Raw genomic sequence first — 20,777 nt, forward strand, 5'->3', positions numbered from 1 at the left:
ATGTTAGTGAAAGGTAGCTCTATTTTCTCAGCTTGTTTTTACATTTCCCTCCTCCTCTCACTGTGTCCCAGCGGTGACGCAGCGAGACAGGTAATGTTTGCAGAGGAGATGAGCCCTTCTGGATGTGGGAGATTCGTAGCACAAGACACAGCTAAGGCTCATTGCAAATGCTAAGCAGCCCTGACAACTCCAGAGAGAAGGCTTTACTGCTCCAAAACATCACCCTTTACCCCAAATACCTCCTTCACAAATATTTGCAAGAGACCCACTCCTGAATACAAACGTCATAGTCACTCCAGATACAGACTCAGGTTTTATGACTGCCAAAATGTCACAAAGAGAACATGGTAAACAAACACAGGCTGTACTTGTTAAATACTGAACGATGAAAATTAAAAACGGGATGGAAAAAAAAAAACGGTAACAAAAGAGAAAGTACCAGGAAATCTCTGAGCTATTTTCCCATGGAAGACAGTGAGACAGTCTGGTCATGGGAGTGGAATAAATCAAATTAAAATTAATTTTTCAAAGTCAATCCCAAGGTGTAAATTAATGTAATGACATGGCAATGCAGTCTGTTTAAAACACAATGTGCATAGAGAAAGAACTCCTCATAGATGAGTTTGTAGGCTCATGGGGAAAGAACAATGAGGCATTTCATGAACGGGACAATGCACCAGGCCAGAGGTCACTTCAAAGTTAACAACAACAACTAAAAAGGAGGAACTGTCACTGACTTATTATTTATATAGTAGAGACTGTATGGAAAAGTTGAATATTTTGGGATTTTCTTGCCAAGAGTTAGATGAGAAGATTGATACCACTCTTATGTCTGTAAAGTAATTATAAGGGTGTTAGCCCAGTTTAGCATTAGCAGACTGGAAACAGTGAAACAGATCGCTTGGCTCTAAAGCTAAAAAAAATCAATAAGTATTTTATCATTTTTGTTTAATCAGTACAAAAACAGAAGAGTAAGAGAATACAGTAACAGCTTTTTGCATTTATTGAAGAAGCTTTCTCCATATTTTCTGTGTTTGTGCTGATCTAAGCTGGCAGTCGTATCCATGGTATCCATTCGTAACTCTTGGCAACAAATGAGAGTTTTACCCAAAATGTGGAGTTCATGTTAGTGGAAAAAGTTTGATTAAAATCAGCTTAACTTCTAACCTGAGTTGGGCTGTTTGTTCTTGCCAGGTCGAGCTGACTCCTGGCCATCTTCTGACTGAACTTCAAGCAAATAAGAGCTACGGGCTTCACGATCAAACACAGCCTCTGTGTAGATGATCCCAAGCTGTGGGTCAATGCGGAACAGATGGTGGTCGCCACTGCTGTCACTCAGAAGAGAGTAAGTGATCTGTGGAGCACAGGGAATTTTAAAAATTAAGCTACAACATTCTTTAAAGCAATAACAGAAATGAAGGGCTTTGGAGCTGAAAATGTCAAGAGGTCTCTATCATATTCCACAGTCTGTCCTCTCATTACAGGCAAAATCAGATCAATACTCCTTCCTACCAATATTGTCAGAGTCAGTCACACAGCTGCGATGGCACAGTTCCCAAGACCACTTGGGCAAGACTTTGCCAACTCTAGCACAAAAGCTTCTGCACTGGAGGGACTGTGGCCTTCTAGTGTAACACTGAGTTTATAGATGTGTTTGAAAATCTCCACAAAAATATTTTTTTTAGAAACACAAATATAGAAATAATATAGAAACACAAACCTCTCCATTAAGACCCAGATCTTTGTCATGGGCAGACACTTGAAGAACTGAAGTCCCGATCTGGGCTCCCTCTGTTACTGAAGCCTCGTAGATGGAGGAGGTGAAAAATGGTACATTGTCGTTGACATCTTGGGAGAGAAGAGATATAGCAAACTGATAATGTGTTCATTTCCTGATAGTAATTAGGTAATAAATTCTCTAGCATCCAAAGCTGTAGCCTCTACACACATTAAAGATTTACGGCTTTGATTTTCTGAAGAAAGAAACACAAGTTTAATGTACCTGCTGACTTGAACATTCTGGATGTTGGACTTCACCTACATATGAACTGGCAACATATGAATTATCTTTACAGATAAAAAATCAAATATGATCTTTTGGCCAAGGGCTATATGTTTGTCAAACTTCAGACAAATAAATCCAGAATATTTTTTTATTTAATGTATAAAAAAATAACTTCATAATCATAAATAAAGATAATTATGTGTATATAAGTTTTTACAACCTGCAAGTTATTATACATGTTTTATTACCTTTTTGATACAGATATTATATGACATTTTCACAATTCATTTAATTTTCCAGTAGATGTCATACGCTACAGTCAATTATATACTATATAATACAATAAAATCTCAACATACAGTTGAAGAATATTAATAAAACCTGCTAATGGAACACTATACCAATTTCATATCAAAGAACAAAGACAATAAGTAAGTTAAAATTCACACCTGTAACATTGATATAAACTGTGGTGAAAGCTGCAAGGGGCACCGCAGCCACGTTCTGCGCTCGAACCCGGAGAGAGAAAGAGGCCGTGGTCTCATAATCCAGCGGCTCAGAAACCAGAATGGATGCGGAGCCATCTTCTCGGTTGGGGGAGAGGTAGAAACGAACTGGCATGTTGGTTTCGGGAACCATCCCATCCTCCAAATTATAAGTCACCCTAGGGTCACCCAGCTGAGAGGTTGCCTTGATTGTCTGAACAGGATGAGAAGTTGGATAATGATTTTGCTTGGCTGAAAGTCTGGATGTTAAAATTAGGAAAGCAGAATAAAACCCTAAACTGAGTAAATGGACAAAAAGCTCTTGGTCTGTGCAGAAAAAAAGGACAATCTGCTTTCCAGTCGAAGCCCATGTGACTCAAACTACAACAATTCATGGATGGACATTCACATCATTCTCTTGGTTTAAAGCATTTGTCAAACAGCTTACAGTAGGTGATGGTTATCTTAGCTCAATATAAAGACTCGATGCAGGGGAGATAACAAGTTGTCCAAATGTTAACACAAAATCTGCGGAGACTCCACTGGTTGCCTGGTAATCATACAGTTACACAGAACTCCAGGAGGTCAGTGCTCCCATTGAATAAATGGGAGAAAAGAAAAATGCTCATGCTACAGCATGTAACTCCCTGTGACACCATACATATATACATAAAGGCCTGCCTAAGGGTGAAAAAACAAAACATAATGTGTTAATTAGTCAGCTTTAGAGAGGCTAGTAGGCGTAGAATAATGAACAGCCAGGTTAGCTGTTTATCCCTGCTTCCAGTGTTTATGTTAGCTATGCTAATACTCTTGGCTCTAGCTTCATGCTTAATGCTCACCTGCTTTGAGCTGCTAACCCACTAAAAAGGTTATTATTCTGTGTTTAAGGGAATAATGTTACATTCTGGGATTGTTTTCCTGCCAAGGGTTTAATGATACTGTGCTCATGTCTGTGTGGGTAAATATGGAGCTAGAGCTTGGAGGTGATTTAGCTTAGCTTAGCATAAAGTCTGGAAATGATGAGTCTGGTAAAACATACAAGACACAACATGTTAGTAAGTGGGTTTAGACCTGCTTGTAGCTATGTTTTAAACTTTGAACTTTGAACTGTTTCTCCCAGGCTTTATTCTGACCTAACCAGCTGCTATAGCTCCACCAAACATGAGAGTGGTATCAATCCCGTTGTCCAAGTCATGCATGAGAGGAAATGTATTTCCTAAAACGTTGAACTAATCCTTGAACGAGGATCCTGTTTGAGGTAGGTCAGGTAACATCTGCTCACATGTGTGCATCTACATTCGAAATAGGTCTGATCGCATTTGTGGTTTCTAGTCTGACAGAAGCAGGTTATGTCAAATTTTGATTACATTTATTATGATGATTGATTATATGAGTAAGAAACGGAGCAGGTTGAAAGTCAAACCTGTTGCCTGAGCCCTAAAATAACCTCTTATTTCTAAGTGAATCCCCTTGGGATTTTGGAGAAAAAGTTTGTGCTCTCCAGATTGGCAGCTACATATTTTTCACATCGTAGGAGACATTTGGAATGCATTTAATTAACCTGGAGTCATGAAACTTGCTTAGCACATGCAATCGAATGTCAGCTTTCTCCTACAGCATCAAACTAAAATGCATTTACAGATTTTTCTGCGCACTGACAAGCTTTCAAAGGCGTATTTGGAGCACACAAAGAACACAGTGTCTGAATAACACTCAGACTGTGTGCTAATCCAGGGGAGTGAGCAAACAAACATTCAGCTGATTTAATTACAGCAACTCAAAATGGCAAGAGCTAGAGAAACCAGATGAACAGCATATCTCATAATATCATATCAGTGTTACTTGCAATCAAAGTTACATGAACACGTACCACTATAGGAGTGTCTCTGGCAGTGTTTTCAGGGATGATGACACTGTAGCTCTCTTTCTCCCACTGTGGAGGCTGGTTCTTCACGTTGGTGATGGTGACAGCCAGCTCCACAGAAGTGCTTCGGTTTCCTCCGTCAGTCGCTATGATGTCCCGTGTGATATAGGTTCTCTGTGGTAAGCATCAACAGTTCAGTCACTAAACTTGTAATGATGGTATTTAGTGCTCAACCGATTCGTTGATGAACACATAGTGTAGTCTAGTGACAAAAGATTAATGAACTATGGAGTTTTGTGGGCACGTCCAGATGGGAGGAGACCCCGGGGAAGACTCAGAACTCTCAGGAGGGATTGCATGTATCATCTGGCCCGGGAATGCCTCGGGATCCCCTAGGAGGAGTTGAAGAACGTTATTGGGATGAAGGTCGTCTAGAATATCCTGCTTATCCTCCTGTTACTGTGACCGGACCACGGATAAGGAGAAGAAACTTGATTTAACTGAATGGATGGATGGAAAAATGGCAAATTGATGGGGGTATTGAGGGTGAAGGTGGATGATACTCAGCTCTAAACAGCTGATTGATCCAGCCAAAACAGAAAGTCATGCCCCATTATGTACTAAATGTGTAGTACACAGGAGTTTATACGCTTGATGTATCATAGAAATACTAATAAAATCAACCATCCATCCGCTTCCGCTTATCCACGTTAAGGTAGCAACTCACAAGTACCTCTTGAATCATCTTGATTAACATATAGCGGTGTCTCCAGCTTGCTCTGCAGCAGTGCACCTGTGAAAACTGGCCCGTGACAGCAGACAGGAGCAACAATGACTAAAAGTGTGGAGCTCCTGTGTGTGTGAATAGGTGTGTCACTGGCGCTCAGAGTGATCAGCTGACTGGCAGTAATGACTTCAAGTTCCTGCCTGAACCTAAACTTGTTGTATGAACTCCATTTGAGGAGATCATTTAATTAGGCTGAGAATAACAGAGGCAGCAGTGTGAGCCTTATAAAAATGCATTAAGCTGTAATTTATTATTGTGCTAAAATTGAACTGCGAGGAAATAAGAGGGTAAATTTGCATGAGGGACTGCGTTTTATCAAGACGGACACAGCGGGGAAAGCTCAAGATTTCCATGAGAGGTCATTAGAGTATTTGATTCTGTATATCTAAATTAGACAATGTGTAACATCAACATTACCCTCAGAAAAAAACCCTCTTTTGGCCCACATGAGATCATTTGATTTAATTCTAACCACTAACTGTAAAAGATAACACATAGTTATACCACTTTGTTAATGAAAAATTGCTTAAATAAGAATTCAATTGTTATGATTCTAAAGATTCAACCACCAGCTGCATTATTCTATTAATGCAAATCAAGGCTTAGCAAGTCTATTATTGTGCCGCAGTAGCCAGATAAAAAGAAATCTCACTTAACTTCAGAATTTCATTTTTTTCTATTCCTTGGACAATCCAATTACTATTTGTGAACAAGTACGACTCATTTCCGAAGCTTGATACCGGAGAACAAAGATGGTAATCTGCAACGTCCAATGTGCAACTGCTGCTTTTACCATTAATGGACGGCTAACTGACTTTGTGGCAACATTCAAATAAGGTTTCAAATTAATTTTGCAGCAATAGTGTCAGATCTGAACCAGAAAATACCCAGAAAATATTTTGGACACGGTCACAACCTTTTCCATGTTCTCCAATTAATTCTCTGCACAGCTGTACTGTAAAGTATGATGACACTGCAAAAAGCTTGCTGTGCTGTTTTACTGTTATTCAGCGGCTTCTCTCCTTCATATTCAACTAAAAGTCTGAAAGTCAACTGGGAACTCCACACTTTACCATTACATGTGTGAGATTTGACCTTAATACTTGTTCACTGTAATCAAAAAACTGTGATGAGAAAATTCATCGCAGACCAACTAAGACACTGACAGACAAGTGCTTTTACACTTTTAGTTAAAGCACAAAGAATGTGGTGATGAGTCAAATGGCTTCTGAAACCACTCTTAAATATGCAACATCTTTGTTCAGTGAGGTTTGGGGCTTAACACTCTCCAACACCAGTGCGCTAAAAAGCATGCTAAATAATAAATGGCTTTATAGTGCTATATCAAGTTTTTAGCCAAAGAATAACAATTTTATTTAAATAAGTGAAAGAGGGAAAACAGGGAGAAGAGTGCTCATACAGATAGCATTAAAGTCTACACGCACAATGTAAAAACTGGATGGGACAAGCATAATTAAACATCAGGACAGCTTGTGAATCTTTACAAAAAAATTTGATTTAAGGGAAATTGCCTATGTAGCACATTTATCCAAACATATGGCTTATCATTGAGGTAACCATTCTTAAGCCACATGTACTGTATGATCTTACAGCCTCCAACCATCTGGTTAATAGCCTCAAAATGCATGACTCGTCTGAAGCTGTCAGTCTCCTTATCAAAGTCTCAGATGATAAATGAAATGAAAAAGTCTTGAATCCATTATATCAAAGCCAAAGTGTTTAAGATGAAGAAGGAGTCCTGTCTGTGATCATTAGCTTCTTAATAAGTATCTCTTTTTCTGACAGCTACTTTCATGCATATTTAAAGGATAGTCTTTATTAATGTGCAATAAACAGAACTGTGGTCATCAAATATAGACACAGGAATCCCAGGCTGTTTCAATCTATTTTTAATAATTTGTTTACCCTAAATTAATCGCCCTCTGTCTTCTTTCTGTGTGGTCTTTCCACATGCAGCACTTATGGGAGTACACATAGCCCAGATTGGGGGTAGCAGGCAGAGGCACTTTAAGGTGGCATATTCATTAACTCTGTTGACACAAACCCACAGGCCGCCATGTGATACAGATTCGTGTGTGTGCGCATGTGTGTGTGCTGGATGACAGAGAGGCTTTTAATAACTGCTGACTGACCTGTGATATAGGCTGGTTAACGTAGACCCATCCAGTGACTGGGTTGACCCGCAGGTATTCAGGCTGCTCCAGGGACATGGAGTAAGTGATAGCTGCATTAGTGCCAAAGTCGTCATCGTGAGCTGCCACGCGAAGGAAACTGGTACCAACTAGAGTGTCTTCTCTCAGAAAGTCTACAGGGGATAGAAATAATGTATGTGCACTCAATTTGTTGGTCAAAGAATAAGGATTTGTGAGGCTGAGGGCAAAGGATGGTAAAGGTCAAGCATGAAGCGTATGATAGGTATTGGTTATTATGCAAAAATGGTTTAGGTTGTTACCACCGTATATATATATATATAGTTTTGCCTATATCCAATTTTCTACTTCAATTTTTACAGAGATGCAATTCATTAAGCAGGGGAATGAATGTTATTTCATTTTTCCCCCAAATAAACCTATTTACTGTGTTCACACTCTAAAACACATCCCCAATTAAATCAAATTACTAAATTAAAGGGAAAAAAAGAGTAAAACCCTCCCTCTTTACCTCAGTTCCCCAAGTTCCTATTTATGCTTTAATGATACAAATTTTTGTGAAAGACAATGTTTATCCAAGACTTACACTCATAGCGCAAATTCTCAAACTTGGGGCTATTATCATTCTGGTCCAGTATTTGGACGGTGAGCTGGCAGATGCCGATGAGCGGCTCCTCGGCCCAATCAGTGGCAGTTACTGTAATTGAATACTCTCTCTGCCGCTCCCTGTCGAACCGCCGGGCTGTCACAATCACTCCTGTAAATACAGAACAAAACATGCACACATGAATACATATACATTCATCCATCCATTCAGCAATTCCCCCAGCTCACCCATCAGCGCATGCAAGCATCCATCAATCCATCTAACCATGCAGCCGTCTTTACATCCATCTAACCACCATCCACGCATTATTCAGGGAAAACAAGTAAAGAATTATATAAATAAATAAATGTATTCAGAGTAAGTCGAGCATCCTTTTCAAGTGCAGTGACTTTGTTGTTAAATCTGAGATGTACACCATGGAATAGAAACTTTAAAGGCAATGACTGACAGAATAACATGTTGACCTTCATTATGTAGAGCCATTTTTTGAGTAACAGGTTTTGGCATTTCTATTCTCATATTCTTGAGAATAGAAACTTGAATTATGTGCTCCTCCTCTCAGATCACAATTTAACTTGAACAACCATTATGGATGTCAGTTTCCATTAAAATGCAGCACCGTCTATCTACAGTAAAGTCTGTGCTCTATGTCTAATTGAGACCTATTTTAGCCCAGACAATTCATGACCACCCTACCTGTGTCTGGATGGATTCTGAAGGCGGGCATGGCGCTGTCTCTGTGCATTAAGCCATATTTGACTTTTCCATTTGCTCCCTCATCTGCATCCACAGCATGCACTTGTAACACAAAAGTCCCCGTCGGCTGGTTCTCCAGCACTGAAGCCTGCTCACGATATTGCTGGCACTGAGATAGAGAGAGGAAGGGGAAGGGGAAAGAAAGAAGCAGGTACACAAACACAAGAAATAATTCTCATTTATAGACTATTTTGTCCGAATATGTTACATTAATGAGAATATAGGGATCAAAGAGAATAAACTCATTAGGTAGAAGGTCAGTGCGCGCACACAATAAGGTACTGTGCGTGAAGCACAATACAGAAGTTAAAGATCTATGGAAGTGAAAACACTTGAGCTGATTTCTTTTGAAGAGCCAGCAGTGAACAGCTTTGTCTTAGCTAGGAATTCAATCCATTCCCCCTAATGAACATATGCCCCAGATAAAGAGCCGCTCTCTGGAGTCTTTCTTTTTTGAAATCAGACGTAAATGCTAGCTACTCTTTCAACAGAATGGCCATGAAAAAAAACAAAACAAAAAAATAGGCAAAGAGGAGCAAAGAGAGCGAAGCGGAGATGGATCAAAGGATGTGAGCAAGCGATAGAAGGAAGAATAATGCAAGGGTTCATGGAACATGATAGAACCGACGGTATGGTCTGTAGGTAGCTCTTCATAATATTCACATAATATCGAATATAAGGTCATGCTAGCCCAGATGGTTCTGAGGCGTAACTTAATATTTAAACACACGGAGGTGCCAGGTCTCCCATACCATCCACAAAACCTCAGGTGCACAGCTCCGCTTGAGTATGTCTTCTGCCAAAGTTCAAGTCATCCCTAATTAAGGAGGAAGTTAATTAAACAGGTATAGTATATTGTGATGATATAGCACTTTTTTACATAAATTAATTGAAATCCCAACGGAGCGCCTAAAGATAGAGTGGGTGCGCAGGCTAATCAGAACTCTTGGGAAAACAGAGCAGAGAGAGACGGGAGGCCAGGGAAATGAGAACACCAGGGCAAAAGAGAAGAGCTGGAGAGTGGGCTGAAGTGAGGGAGGAAGGAGTGATAGACGGAGGAATAACTGAAGTGTACTGAGAGAACGAGACGGACAGGCGGATGAAAGGAATGTAACAATTTTGTGTAAGCACATTCTTTAAACTAAGGCAAAATAACTCACTGTCAGCTATTAAGAACAGCTCAGTGACAGAAATTGTCAGACATTTTGGAATTTTTTTTTTTATTAAGTTACTTGCTGAGAGTTCGATTGATAGCACTCATAATTCTACAGCTAGAGCCAGCAGTTTGTTAGCTCAGTTTAGTCGAAAACCAAAGAGCAGGGCTCCGTCCACAGGTAACAACTTACTTCTAGATGGTCACCTGGAAACTAGAAATAATACAGCACATAATCCTTACACTGTTTTTATATGGTGACATGGTAATTTGTGAGATCCAGAGGTGCTGGTAGGTGAATTTTGTTATCTTGTGACAAAGCCAAGCTAGATGATTCCTCCCGTTTCCAGTCTATAGGCAGCAGCTGCATTTATCTATCATACAGAGAGGAGAATGGTAGGCTGTCCATTTTCTCATCGAGCTCTCAGCAAGAAAGCAATTGCATGTATTTCCAAGAATGTCAAACTATTAACCTCAAAAGCCAACTGAAAAGTCATTAAAGGGAAATATTACGGTCCCTTTCCAACATGGGTTTAAAGATCCTCACCGCCTCGAATACAGGTTTGTTGTTGTTGACATCATCAACTCCGACGATGACACGTGCGGTGGAGAGGAGGGGGTGCGGCCCACCTGATGCATTGTCATCCGTGGCTGTTACATTCAGGATGTACTCCAGGCCTTGAAGCTTGGGCAAGGGAGTGGAGCGGAGACGGATCAACCCTACAAAGACCACAGAGCCATTAAATCACACATTATAAAACGCGGTCCCTCCTAACACGGTAAGTACTATCATTCCATTAGTCATTAAGCGGGATGCTACTGCCACAGTGGCCTTGCATGGTGAAGGGTGTGCTATCAATAAAAACACAGCAGAAAGTAAATGCATAGTCGATGATGATACTGTTCTAGAAACAGGGAGTGGTGGAACTTCACCTCAGAATTCCACAGAAAGGTAAAAAAAATAAATAAAAATCTGATATGCAGACTAAATCCAAAAACCAATTTCACAGTGGTGATTTTGTCACATTTCTAATCTAATAATTGCACGCTCGCCTCTAAAGATGACCATCCAGCTCCAGCACTTGAGTGAAAACATAAAGTAGTAAGTGACTCGGGTTAGAAGTTAACCAGGCTCAGCAGATGCCTATTAGCTGTTCCTCTCTACCCCCCTTTGTCTGCTTTCATGTAACAGTCAAGATCAAAGGTGGGATAAAAGGATGCAGCATCTGAGTCAACATCTTTCCTTCTCGTCAACACTAATACAAAAACATCAGAGGTTGCAGGACGAACAAGCAGCGTGTGATGTGGGGGGGAAGCTCATTGAAGTGAGAGCGTCAGGGTTTTTTTTTCTTTTTTCTATTATTCTCTTGTGTTTCTATTCATCTCTTTCAATGCTCTTGATTAAAGACAACACTGCATGCTGATACACACAGATGCAAGCGCCTGACTTCCCTTTCTACCAATTTACTTGCGATCCCGGCTGCCCACAGACTAAAGAAGCACCCCAGCTCCTAATGACAATGCGTGACGTCGACAAACACTGCACCACTACGTTAAAATAAGTGAACTGTGGGATGTGCACGGTAATTCTCCCGGCTTAAATGTCAAGCTTGTTTACAAATGCGACACGAGCTCTAGCAGCTATTCAATGAGCCAGCACTCTTCGTATATACAGTAAGTGGGAAGCCGTATAGCGGTCTGCCTGCACCCAAAGGATATCAGCCTTAGCGTTTTCTTGCGCCTAGGATACACAGAAAGGGTGGGAAAGGAATATAAAAAGATGACACAAAAGAAAGAGGAGCTGGCGGGCCGCAGCCTGAAGATTGTGAGCTACGATAGAGCAGTTGTTGTGAAATTGAATTGAAAGGGTTGGGTGACAAATGTCACAGCGATTGCCACTGGTTTCGTATCAAAGGGTAAAAAAAAAGATAAACTGTGCAGTCACTAGTACTAGAAAGGATGGAAACATGAGGAACATTCCTCTTTGTACCTGCAAAAAAAAAAAAAAACAAGTGTGGAAATTTCCTAAATAACGTCATCGTTTATATTTATGACCCCAATAATGGAAAGAGCGGCTTCGTATTGAAATTACAGCTTTTAATATCAACTTTCAATATCTCTCCGCATTGACTTTGAAGGTAGAGGGCGTTCATTGCATACCATTGTAGCAGGAATGTATTAGAGAAAATTGAATGTGTGATTTGACGGAAAGCCTGTCAATTAGACGGAGAGCTGCAAATGTCTGGCCGAAAATTAAGAAACATCACCTTTCTGGCTGTCAATGACAAAGTTTCCTTCCTCGTTGCCCGCTGTTATGGAGTAGATTATACCATCACCATCTGGGTCTTTGGCCAGAACTGTGGCGACGAGGGTGTTGGGGCCGGCATCCTCAGAAACAAACGTTCGATATCTGTACAGAGGAACCCGATTGTGTGAGTAACAAGTGGAGAAGAAGAAGAAGAAGAAAGTGAGCGTACACACGTGTAAGTCAATAATAGAAATACACACAAAGACAGGAGATACTAATAATTTACACAGTCCGAAGCATCAGCGGTCTGATCAGACTTATGGTTGTGGCTTTTGCTTGTCACTATGATTTAACCTATCCTCTTAGCTGGCCAGACCAGAGATAAATGATAATGTCTACTGGGATGTTGAAGTCATTGAACAAATGGTGCTTCCACATACCCAGCCCACTGTGGGCTATTTGATCCAGTGCCTTTTAAAATGTCAACAGTGATTTGCTTTCTCTGTGGTGCTGGACAGCGAGATGCCCAGTGAGACACAGGAGACTGATATAGCTCGGTGGCACCAGGCACAATGGGGTGGAGATGAACTGCATGACTTGGAGGATGGTGAGATGAAGAGAAATGGAAAACAGAGCAAAGTAGAGGGAGAGGAGCAGGTGACAGAAAAGAAAGGCTGGCACTGAAGTGACAGGAAAAGTGATATGAGGAGTGAGAGAGGGAGAAGAGAGGGAGAAGAGAGTGTAGCGAGAGGAAAGAGGAAGGCTGATAGACACACAGAGGAGCAGGATGGAAGAGGGGGAGGTGTTCTTACAGAGTTTGAGTTGATTCGTCAGCAGAACTCTTCCCCTGTGAGATTTTGTGCTGTATCCTCTTCTAATGTGTGTGTGTAACTATGTGTGTCTGTGTTGTGGTGATGGGGTGTCGGTGTCTGTAGTGAGAAGTCAGAGGTGATTGATGGTTTACAGAAGAACGCTGATGGGTGATTCATCTCCGCCAGCCGCGGCAGTCTCCGTAGCAACGTGAGTGACCTGTAATCTGTCACCCTGCTCAGAGGCCACCTCTCCGCAGCTCTGCGGGATGAGACATATACACTCCCTTTTCTTTTCTTCTTGAAGCATCTCCCTACATCTCACTGAACTGTGAAGTCAGACAGAGTAAGCCCGTCTGCCTGTTTGCTGGACCGTATGTCTGCCTATTTGCATTTTCTGCCGGTCCGTCCCTCACTTCAATCACTTTTAGCCTCTCTACAACTCGTTCAGATGTGATATGAGAGGAAATGCCTGGTAAAATTAGTCTGCCCACTCACATGTCGGGTATCTCAGTTAGTCTGATTTGAAGATTAATTTCACGCACGTCATAATATCCATCAGTCTACATCTACACGCCAGCCTTTGTGCTGTTTTTGGCCACTCTCTCCTCCTCTGCCCTCACAGTACTTATCTACATCTCAGTAAGCCACAGTATGACGAAGCGTCCAACACACCATGCCTGGCAAAATGCCTGAATTTCTAACTATCTGTCTGCTGGTCTGGTAAGAGTATTTGTCTGACTGCCGACAGGCTTCTCTGTTTATCTGCATATCTGACCGCCTGTCTCCTGTCTTCTCGCCGTGCATGTTTTGGTATTCTCTCCTTGCTTGCCCTGCAACCATGTTTCAGTGTGTTTTTCTACTCAGTTTTATGTTTGTCTGCCTACACCTCCACCTCCCTGCCCACATGTTTGTTGGTCTCCGTGTCTAGCCACCCACCGAGACTGACACCTGACAATGCAACAAGAGTGGGTAACAGAGGGACGCAACAGTCTTGTGTGAAGGTCATTCAAACATAACTGACAGGACAACCGGCTTACTCGTTTGGGGGAATAAATGCAGTGGAGCCGCAGTGACAGTTTGCTGCCCACCCACTCACACAGCTTTGCCAAAAAGGCTGCTGCATACCTTTGGAAAAGGCCAAAAATAATCCCCAGTGAATTTGATATGAAAGCTCGGTTTTACTACAATATTAAACAAGAGGCATTTTTAGCAAATCTTGGCAATATCCTATAAAAGTCACAATGTCACACTGTGTTTACGGTTAATGTGTGAGAAGTGAGTAACAAATTGTTTTGACGCCAGATTGCTGTGATTAACACACCAAATAAAATATATCGAGTTTGTCTTACTGGTAGTGGTTTTACTACAGCACTGTTGATGCAAGTTGGCCACTATTCATGGCAGGACTCCCGGCATCAAATATTACTGCGACGAATAGCCTGAAGGAGTGTGTGTGTGATGTAACGACCTATATATCTGTGATGCAACTACCTTGTCTGCTCAGAAAATAGCTTCGATATAACTAAATGTGAACTTTTGCTTTTATTTTTTTGGTCTACAGTAATAATGCATATAGCATAACAAGCATCTTGCATTTTGTGTATTGGCGCCTTGCAAATAACATATTAGTGTGTTTGTATGAAGCAACATTTACATGCACAAACACACACACTGAATGCTTTTTATAATAGCTTATTGATCCATTCATAGTACTTGTGTGTGTATTAACCTTGCACTTTATTATTATTATATATATAGTCTTCTAGATGCTTCGTTGTGAGACCTCAGTAAGCAGGAATAATTATAAATAACTACACCAGCGTCAGCTCTCTCTTAAAGTTCACATCTTGGTGATCATTTTATTATTGTATGAGGCAGGAAAAAAACACAGCTCGCTGCCTGGCTAAAAACAGGAAAAAAATATAAAGGGAATGGGGACATAAATATAAAATATAAGTGATAAAGATGCTCACACAGGCTGGGAGAATTCAGGTGTCTCATCATTGATGTTTGCCATCCTCACACGGACTGTGGCAGTGCCGGAGTGAGGCTCGTCCCCGCTGTCCATCGCCATCACCACAAATTCATACAGATGGTTAGGCCTCTCATAGTCCAGCCGGCCCGCAGGGAAAACGGTGCCATGGGGAGAAATGCTGAAGTCCGGGCTTAAAGTGTAATAGGTGAGCTCAGCGTTTAACCCCGAGTCACAGTCCGTGGCCAACACTAGCGAGGGGAGGGAAAGACAGCAGACAATCAACCATCAATTTATAGTTAAACGGAATGAGCTGATGAGATGGCATCAGCTGATGAATATGTTGACATCTGTGTAGATCATTATCTCTTTATGGCCGTGCTAAACATGTAATAGATCATAAGCTCTGACATCTACAATTACTAGCACACATACAGCACTGTGCCTCTCCAGAATTATAACCATCATTTGCAAAAACGAGCTTGAAGACAGCAAAAAAGACCCAGTGAAAATGAACAAGCTTTATTTTCTGCAGAGAGTGTTTGGAAATGATTTGATTCTGAGGTAATTACACAGAAAAAAAATATAGATTTGTTTATAATGTGTGCTAAGATTTTCTTTTTCCAGGACTACAGCCGCAAATATTGACACCCCTTGGTTGAAAAGCTAATTTGAGTCTAAGTTTGTTGTTTGTTGAATTTCACTTAAACTCACTGTTTCATACAAAGCCCCTCTAGCTTATAACACTCGCATTCTGCATATTCTTTTGATGTGTTCATTTCCTTTGTGTCAAGCATCAGCATTAGCAGCTTGTGCTTCTCAGTGCTTCGTTCTCCTTCCATCTTAGTGTCTTGTAATATCATTTCAGAATGGGAATTCACCGCACAGTCTTTGTATAGGAGGCTGTATAATGTGACTGACTCATTAAATGTTAAGAATTGAACTAGTGAATTTCCCTTAAACCTCACTGTGACTCGTGCTTCACCGTTTCTTCATCTGTCTTTGCCAAGTAGAGTGCGAACTGATCAGGTAATGGGGATTTCACTCCCCTGGTGCCTCAAACTTTGACATTTCATTAGTGAGCTGTGCAGTCCACCAGATTAAGAACGTAACTCTTTTTGCCCCCTTGATCTGAATTGTTGGGGCATATAGGGCACTCAACCATTTTCATGGTATATCAGCTACAGTCTATTTGTAGCATAAAGATCTAACTTGTCAATTGGTAGCTCTCTAAGAAGACTCTGGGTCTTCACTCTCTCTACCTTTGATCCCCCCCTGCTGAGTTCTTTCTGCCGTACTGGTTGTTTTATTTTTGTGTTGATGCATTGGTTTATATTGGGTGCCATTTTCTCCTACTACTGGCTCTGCTGTGCCAACAATTTCTGCGGCTCCAGGCTGTGTATTCGAATGTTTTCAGATTAAATTTGTTCCATTTTTTCCACTTAGAATCCAGTCGAAACAATCACCCAGCCAGAGATTACCAGCAGTCACCTGTGGGAGCCCATGGGGGACAGAAATCCAACAGGTACAGTAACATTTGACAAGAACTAAAGAGGGAACAAGGTGCCAAATAGTGCTAAAATGGTGTTTGTAACGTGTAAGAAAACAGTCACAGGATGTAACTAAATATTGCAAAGGGATCTCAGAGGTATAGCGTCTTCAAACATCTATCACATGAGTGCAATCAGAGGTGTTGTTTTTCCTTTCAACAACAAAATGTGGCAATGACTGACAGAAATCTTAAAACCAACTAAAAATATACTTTAATACAGTTTTTCACACTTCAATCAGCAGTTTTACTCACCGGTGAGTAGTTTGACAACCATTACCACTCAAGTTACGCAGTGGAATTACAATATATATGCCTTCATTGATAATTATAAGGTAGCCTCATGCAGTAACAGAAAAATGAACATGCTGTTATTCATACTTTACATAATAAATCAAACAAATGTATGGCGTCTTTGTGGCAGCTAGTTTAGCACACTATAATTGAGATTATAGTCACAGATCTGAAAGATCTATTGGTTCCCTCCAGTATGCAAACATGGATGCATTACAGGTCTATAAGGCGAAACAAGTCTGTATTGCAGCGTTGGCTTTCTACCAAAACACATCTGTTGTTTTTCTGTAGAAAAAGTGACTTCTTGGATAGTTTCTCTCTCCACTTCAAAATGAAACAGATGGATGTGAAATACGGGGTCAGGAGTCTTACCCTGCAGCAGGGATGTTGCCGTGGTTACAGTCTCAGGAACTCCATCCACACTGTAGATGGATTGGAGGAACTCTGGGACACAATCATTCTCATCCGTTATCAACACCTGAACCTGATTAGTGCCAGTGTGATGGGATAAGGTCATAGTAGATGAGAGGAGAGCAGAGGAGAGCAGAGGAGAGGAGAGGAGAGGAGAGGAGTGTAGAGGAGAGGAGAGGAGAAGAGAAGAGATGAGAGGAGAGGAGACAAAATCAAAGAAGAATACAAAATTAGCCTCTCTTTAAAAGCCCTCAAATCCAGGAGACAACCATATGAAATTCCCTGTACAAGAAGCCGACCCCAAAACTTAATCTAAATTGCATTTTATAGTTTCTCAAGTTGCCAGTTCAACACATCCTTTATCTTCCACTTCATGATTTTCCTGTTTCAAAAATAGAAAATGTTCTGAGCATGTGTGTGTTTTCGACAAAGGCCCTTAGCCGCCCTCCACCCTCCAAGCTCCCTGTCACCACTGTGTGTAAAGTGTGAAGTGACAGCTGAGTAATAGTCCTGAAATAGCCGGGATAGGTTTTCCCAGTCTCCATCTCCCACTCTGCAACATGCAGCTGAGCAGAAGCAGATTTTGCCTGCCTAAATCTGTGGTACGAAGTGAGTGCCTGACACGATAATTGGGTAACAAAATCTCTGAATTAATAATTCAGATGATGCTGAATTCATGAATAGTTGATCTAGAAATATTCGTTTGCGAATCAAATGTCTGATTTTTAGTCCTCGTGCCTCAAAGCCTGTTCCATATTTTACACAGTTCATCTCTAGATCACGCTCTCAACAAAAGCCTCTTACCGAGACACAAAAACAAAAAGGTGATACAAATCACCGGAAAAAAAAGAAAAGAAAATCACATGGGTCCCCCGGTCCACTTGTTAACATTTCAAAACCATTCAGCCATGCCATTCCTGAAGACAGCCACAAACTCTGCTGCTGCTCCTCTGTGGTTATCGCCAAGTAGTGTGATGTCAGTAGGTCAGTGCTGAGATCAGATCATTGTCGTTAATGCAGCCTTGTCAGCCGATATGAGCCACATAACAGTTACGTGAAAACTGTTCTGTCTGAGTGCTTTGGTAAAGTCCAGTGGGAGAGCGCAATGCAGCAAATCTCAGCAACAAAACAGCATTTCTTTTATTAGTTTATGTAATTCAGCAGTTAGAGTAAATGCTTTTGTGACAGATGCAATAATAAAACATTACAGTAGACCTCAGCTTTGGGCCTAGTTGACCTGAGTGCATGAACTCATTTATGACTCATGTTTGTTGCTTGTATCACTCTCTAATTAAACTAACCTCAGTGGCAGTGCTAAGGCTGCCGGGCTCCTCGCTGGCTCGCACCATCAGCAGGTAGCGTCGCTGGTCACTCTCATAATCTAATGCCCTGGTCAAACTGATCTCTCCCGTTTCCTGCCGGATGCTGAAAAGGCTGCTGGGATTGATCAGCAGGCTGTAGCTGACTGTCTGCTTCTGGAAAGAAATGGCAAACACCACCAGGAAGCTGCCGAACAAAGAGAAAGTGATTAAAGAAAAGAAAAAAAAAGTCTTTACTATTTGATTTTGAGCTGCATACATGTTGAGTTAATATCGAAATCCTCTTTTCCTACATCAGCACTGCGCTGTAATGAAATCAATTACTGTATGGCCCATTGACTACGTGCTATAAACACAGTCCATCAGTACTTGTCAGTTCTGTGTAATAATGCCTCACTATTATACAGATATCAATGTTTGTTTTTACGATTAAAGGAGTGTGTATTCTCCTAATGGTGCGCGAAGATGATATGTTAATTCATGGTTGAGTGCACCGATGTGACTACATGAATATTCATCAACATAAGTCTACAGGTTACACTTGGATATTAACTCAAGACAAGTATGTCTTTATGCCTTTCTGAATTAGTTACTGTGTGGCTTGTTTCTGCAGAGACTATTTATTTGCATGCATTTCTGTTTTAATTGTGGGTAAAAATGTCCTTGTGTTAATGAATCAGTATGGATTCATTCATGTGTTCATGTATTTATGTATTTGGCAATTTACATATATGAAGTACACTAACAATAATATTTTCAATTAGTTTTTCCTTATATTGTATTCTCCAGGGTCATGCAATTAAACCTCAACACTTTTGATTGAACAATAAATAATCTGAGCCTTTGGTGATAGCCACATGGGAATAGACAAGACTGTTTACTATTACCACTGTGAAAAGACTTCAAAGTTAGCACTACTGAAAATGCAGTCACACAATGTAGGAAATTACAAAAAAAAAAACAATATTTCTCTTGATGTTTTGGCTGTTTCACACAGCCCTAATTAATCCCTGATTATGTATGTATGAGTGGAGGTTAACACGGTACTCACGGCTGTCCTTCAGGTGTATTCTCTGGTATGGAAATGACGTAGCTAGTGTTTGTGAACTGTGGCGCTCTGCCTCCTGCCACCACAGAGAGCATGGCAGGGGCACTGCGGCTGCCCAAGCCATCAAGGGCCACCACGCTTAATAAGTACTCTCTGTCCCTCTGAAGCACCAGCCCTGTGGTCACCACATGGCCTGTCTTCTTGTCCACTGCAAAGCAGCCGTCACCGCCTACGGGGAAATACAATGACATTATTTTCTAGCACCGGATTCAAACCAGTTCAAAGGTTGAATATCAACTCAAGCTGACTGCTGGCATGAATACCAACTTGGAACTGTTACCCAAATGGCACTTTGAAATATGTGATTCTGTCTTGTTGAGTTTGCTGAGAGAGGGCTCACAACACAGTTTTTTTTCTTTTCTTTTATATTCAAATTACCATTTAAATGCAAACTTTCTGTGCAGTTCTTTTTTCTCTTAATAGTGTGAACACATGAATAAATCTAATTTACAAACTGGGTACAAAATGTCCTGTTTAATACCACAATGGAAAGTCTTTAAATTGGACAATACAAGAACATTTTCTGCTTTAATTAAAGCCTCTTGATAGTTTCACCCATGCTCACTGTGCTCTTATCATTCTAACATGCCTTTACTATGATATAACACCAAATGACTTAATACATTTACAGCAGGTTTATTAAAAAATTACTCCGTAATTGCTATTTTGTATTCAGACAGCAATGTAAAAATTCAATAGTGACTTTAAGCTGAATTTGCATTTATATTCAAATTTAATTCATTCTGCAGACGCTTTTGTCCAAAGCAATGTACAAATTGGGCACAATCTAGATTGTGAAGAAGAGAATAAGTGAACTTCAGCGTTCATTTGGCAGCACATAGTGAATGAGAATGCTCATAAACCTACATGACGGAGTTTAGGTAAGTGGGTGCTGTGTTAGTGGCCAGGCTATAGGCGAGGAATAGTGACTTTACATTAATGCAAGCTGCAACTGAAAGCTAGTGGAGAGAAAAATGAAGTGTGACCACAAATGGATAAAATCTAAACTCATACATAAATGTTTAAAGTTTAACTCCCAGAAAACACTTCCTCTCCACTTTGGTGTTGCATCGTTTAGAAGAGTCTTTATTTCATTTACTCAATATAGAAATACCCCGTGGCCCCAAATTATTTTTATTGAATGATGATTCTTCATTGTCATTATCAATCCAACAACCACATACCTTATATGCGGTTTTGACTGAGCAAAAACGTAGGCGTGTAATGGATCTC

The 20,777-nt window shown here is 40.7% G+C and overlaps 1 protein-coding gene across 1 annotated transcript in view; it reads right to left on the reverse strand.

Moving 5' to 3' along the window:
• LOC104923733 (neural-cadherin) overlaps window positions 1-20,777 on the reverse strand; it is an 84,691-nt gene that overhangs the window by 31,641 nt on the left and 32,273 nt on the right. The window contains exons 3-15 of the mRNA XM_010736901.3: window positions 19,488-19,713; window positions 18,419-18,623; window positions 17,079-17,190; window positions 14,865-15,114; window positions 12,099-12,241; window positions 10,379-10,551; window positions 8,619-8,787; window positions 7,902-8,072; window positions 7,298-7,470; window positions 4,364-4,531; window positions 2,455-2,704; window positions 1,721-1,848; window positions 1,168-1,354 (exon numbers count right to left, since the gene is read on the reverse strand). Of these exons, the coding sequence (XP_010735203.3) occupies window positions 1,168-1,354; window positions 1,721-1,848; window positions 2,455-2,704; window positions 4,364-4,531; window positions 7,298-7,470; window positions 7,902-8,072; window positions 8,619-8,787; window positions 10,379-10,551; window positions 12,099-12,241; window positions 14,865-15,114; window positions 17,079-17,190; window positions 18,419-18,623; window positions 19,488-19,713 (2,355 nt within the window). The remainder of the gene's footprint in view (window positions 1-1,167; window positions 1,355-1,720; window positions 1,849-2,454; window positions 2,705-4,363; window positions 4,532-7,297; window positions 7,471-7,901; window positions 8,073-8,618; window positions 8,788-10,378; window positions 10,552-12,098; window positions 12,242-14,864; window positions 15,115-17,078; window positions 17,191-18,418; window positions 18,624-19,487; window positions 19,714-20,777) is intronic.

The sequence above is a fragment of the Larimichthys crocea genome, chromosome XXI (assembly GCF_000972845.2).
Source record: "Larimichthys crocea isolate SSNF chromosome XXI, L_crocea_2.0, whole genome shotgun sequence".
Lineage (NCBI taxonomy): Eukaryota > Metazoa > Chordata > Actinopteri > Sciaenidae > Larimichthys > Larimichthys crocea.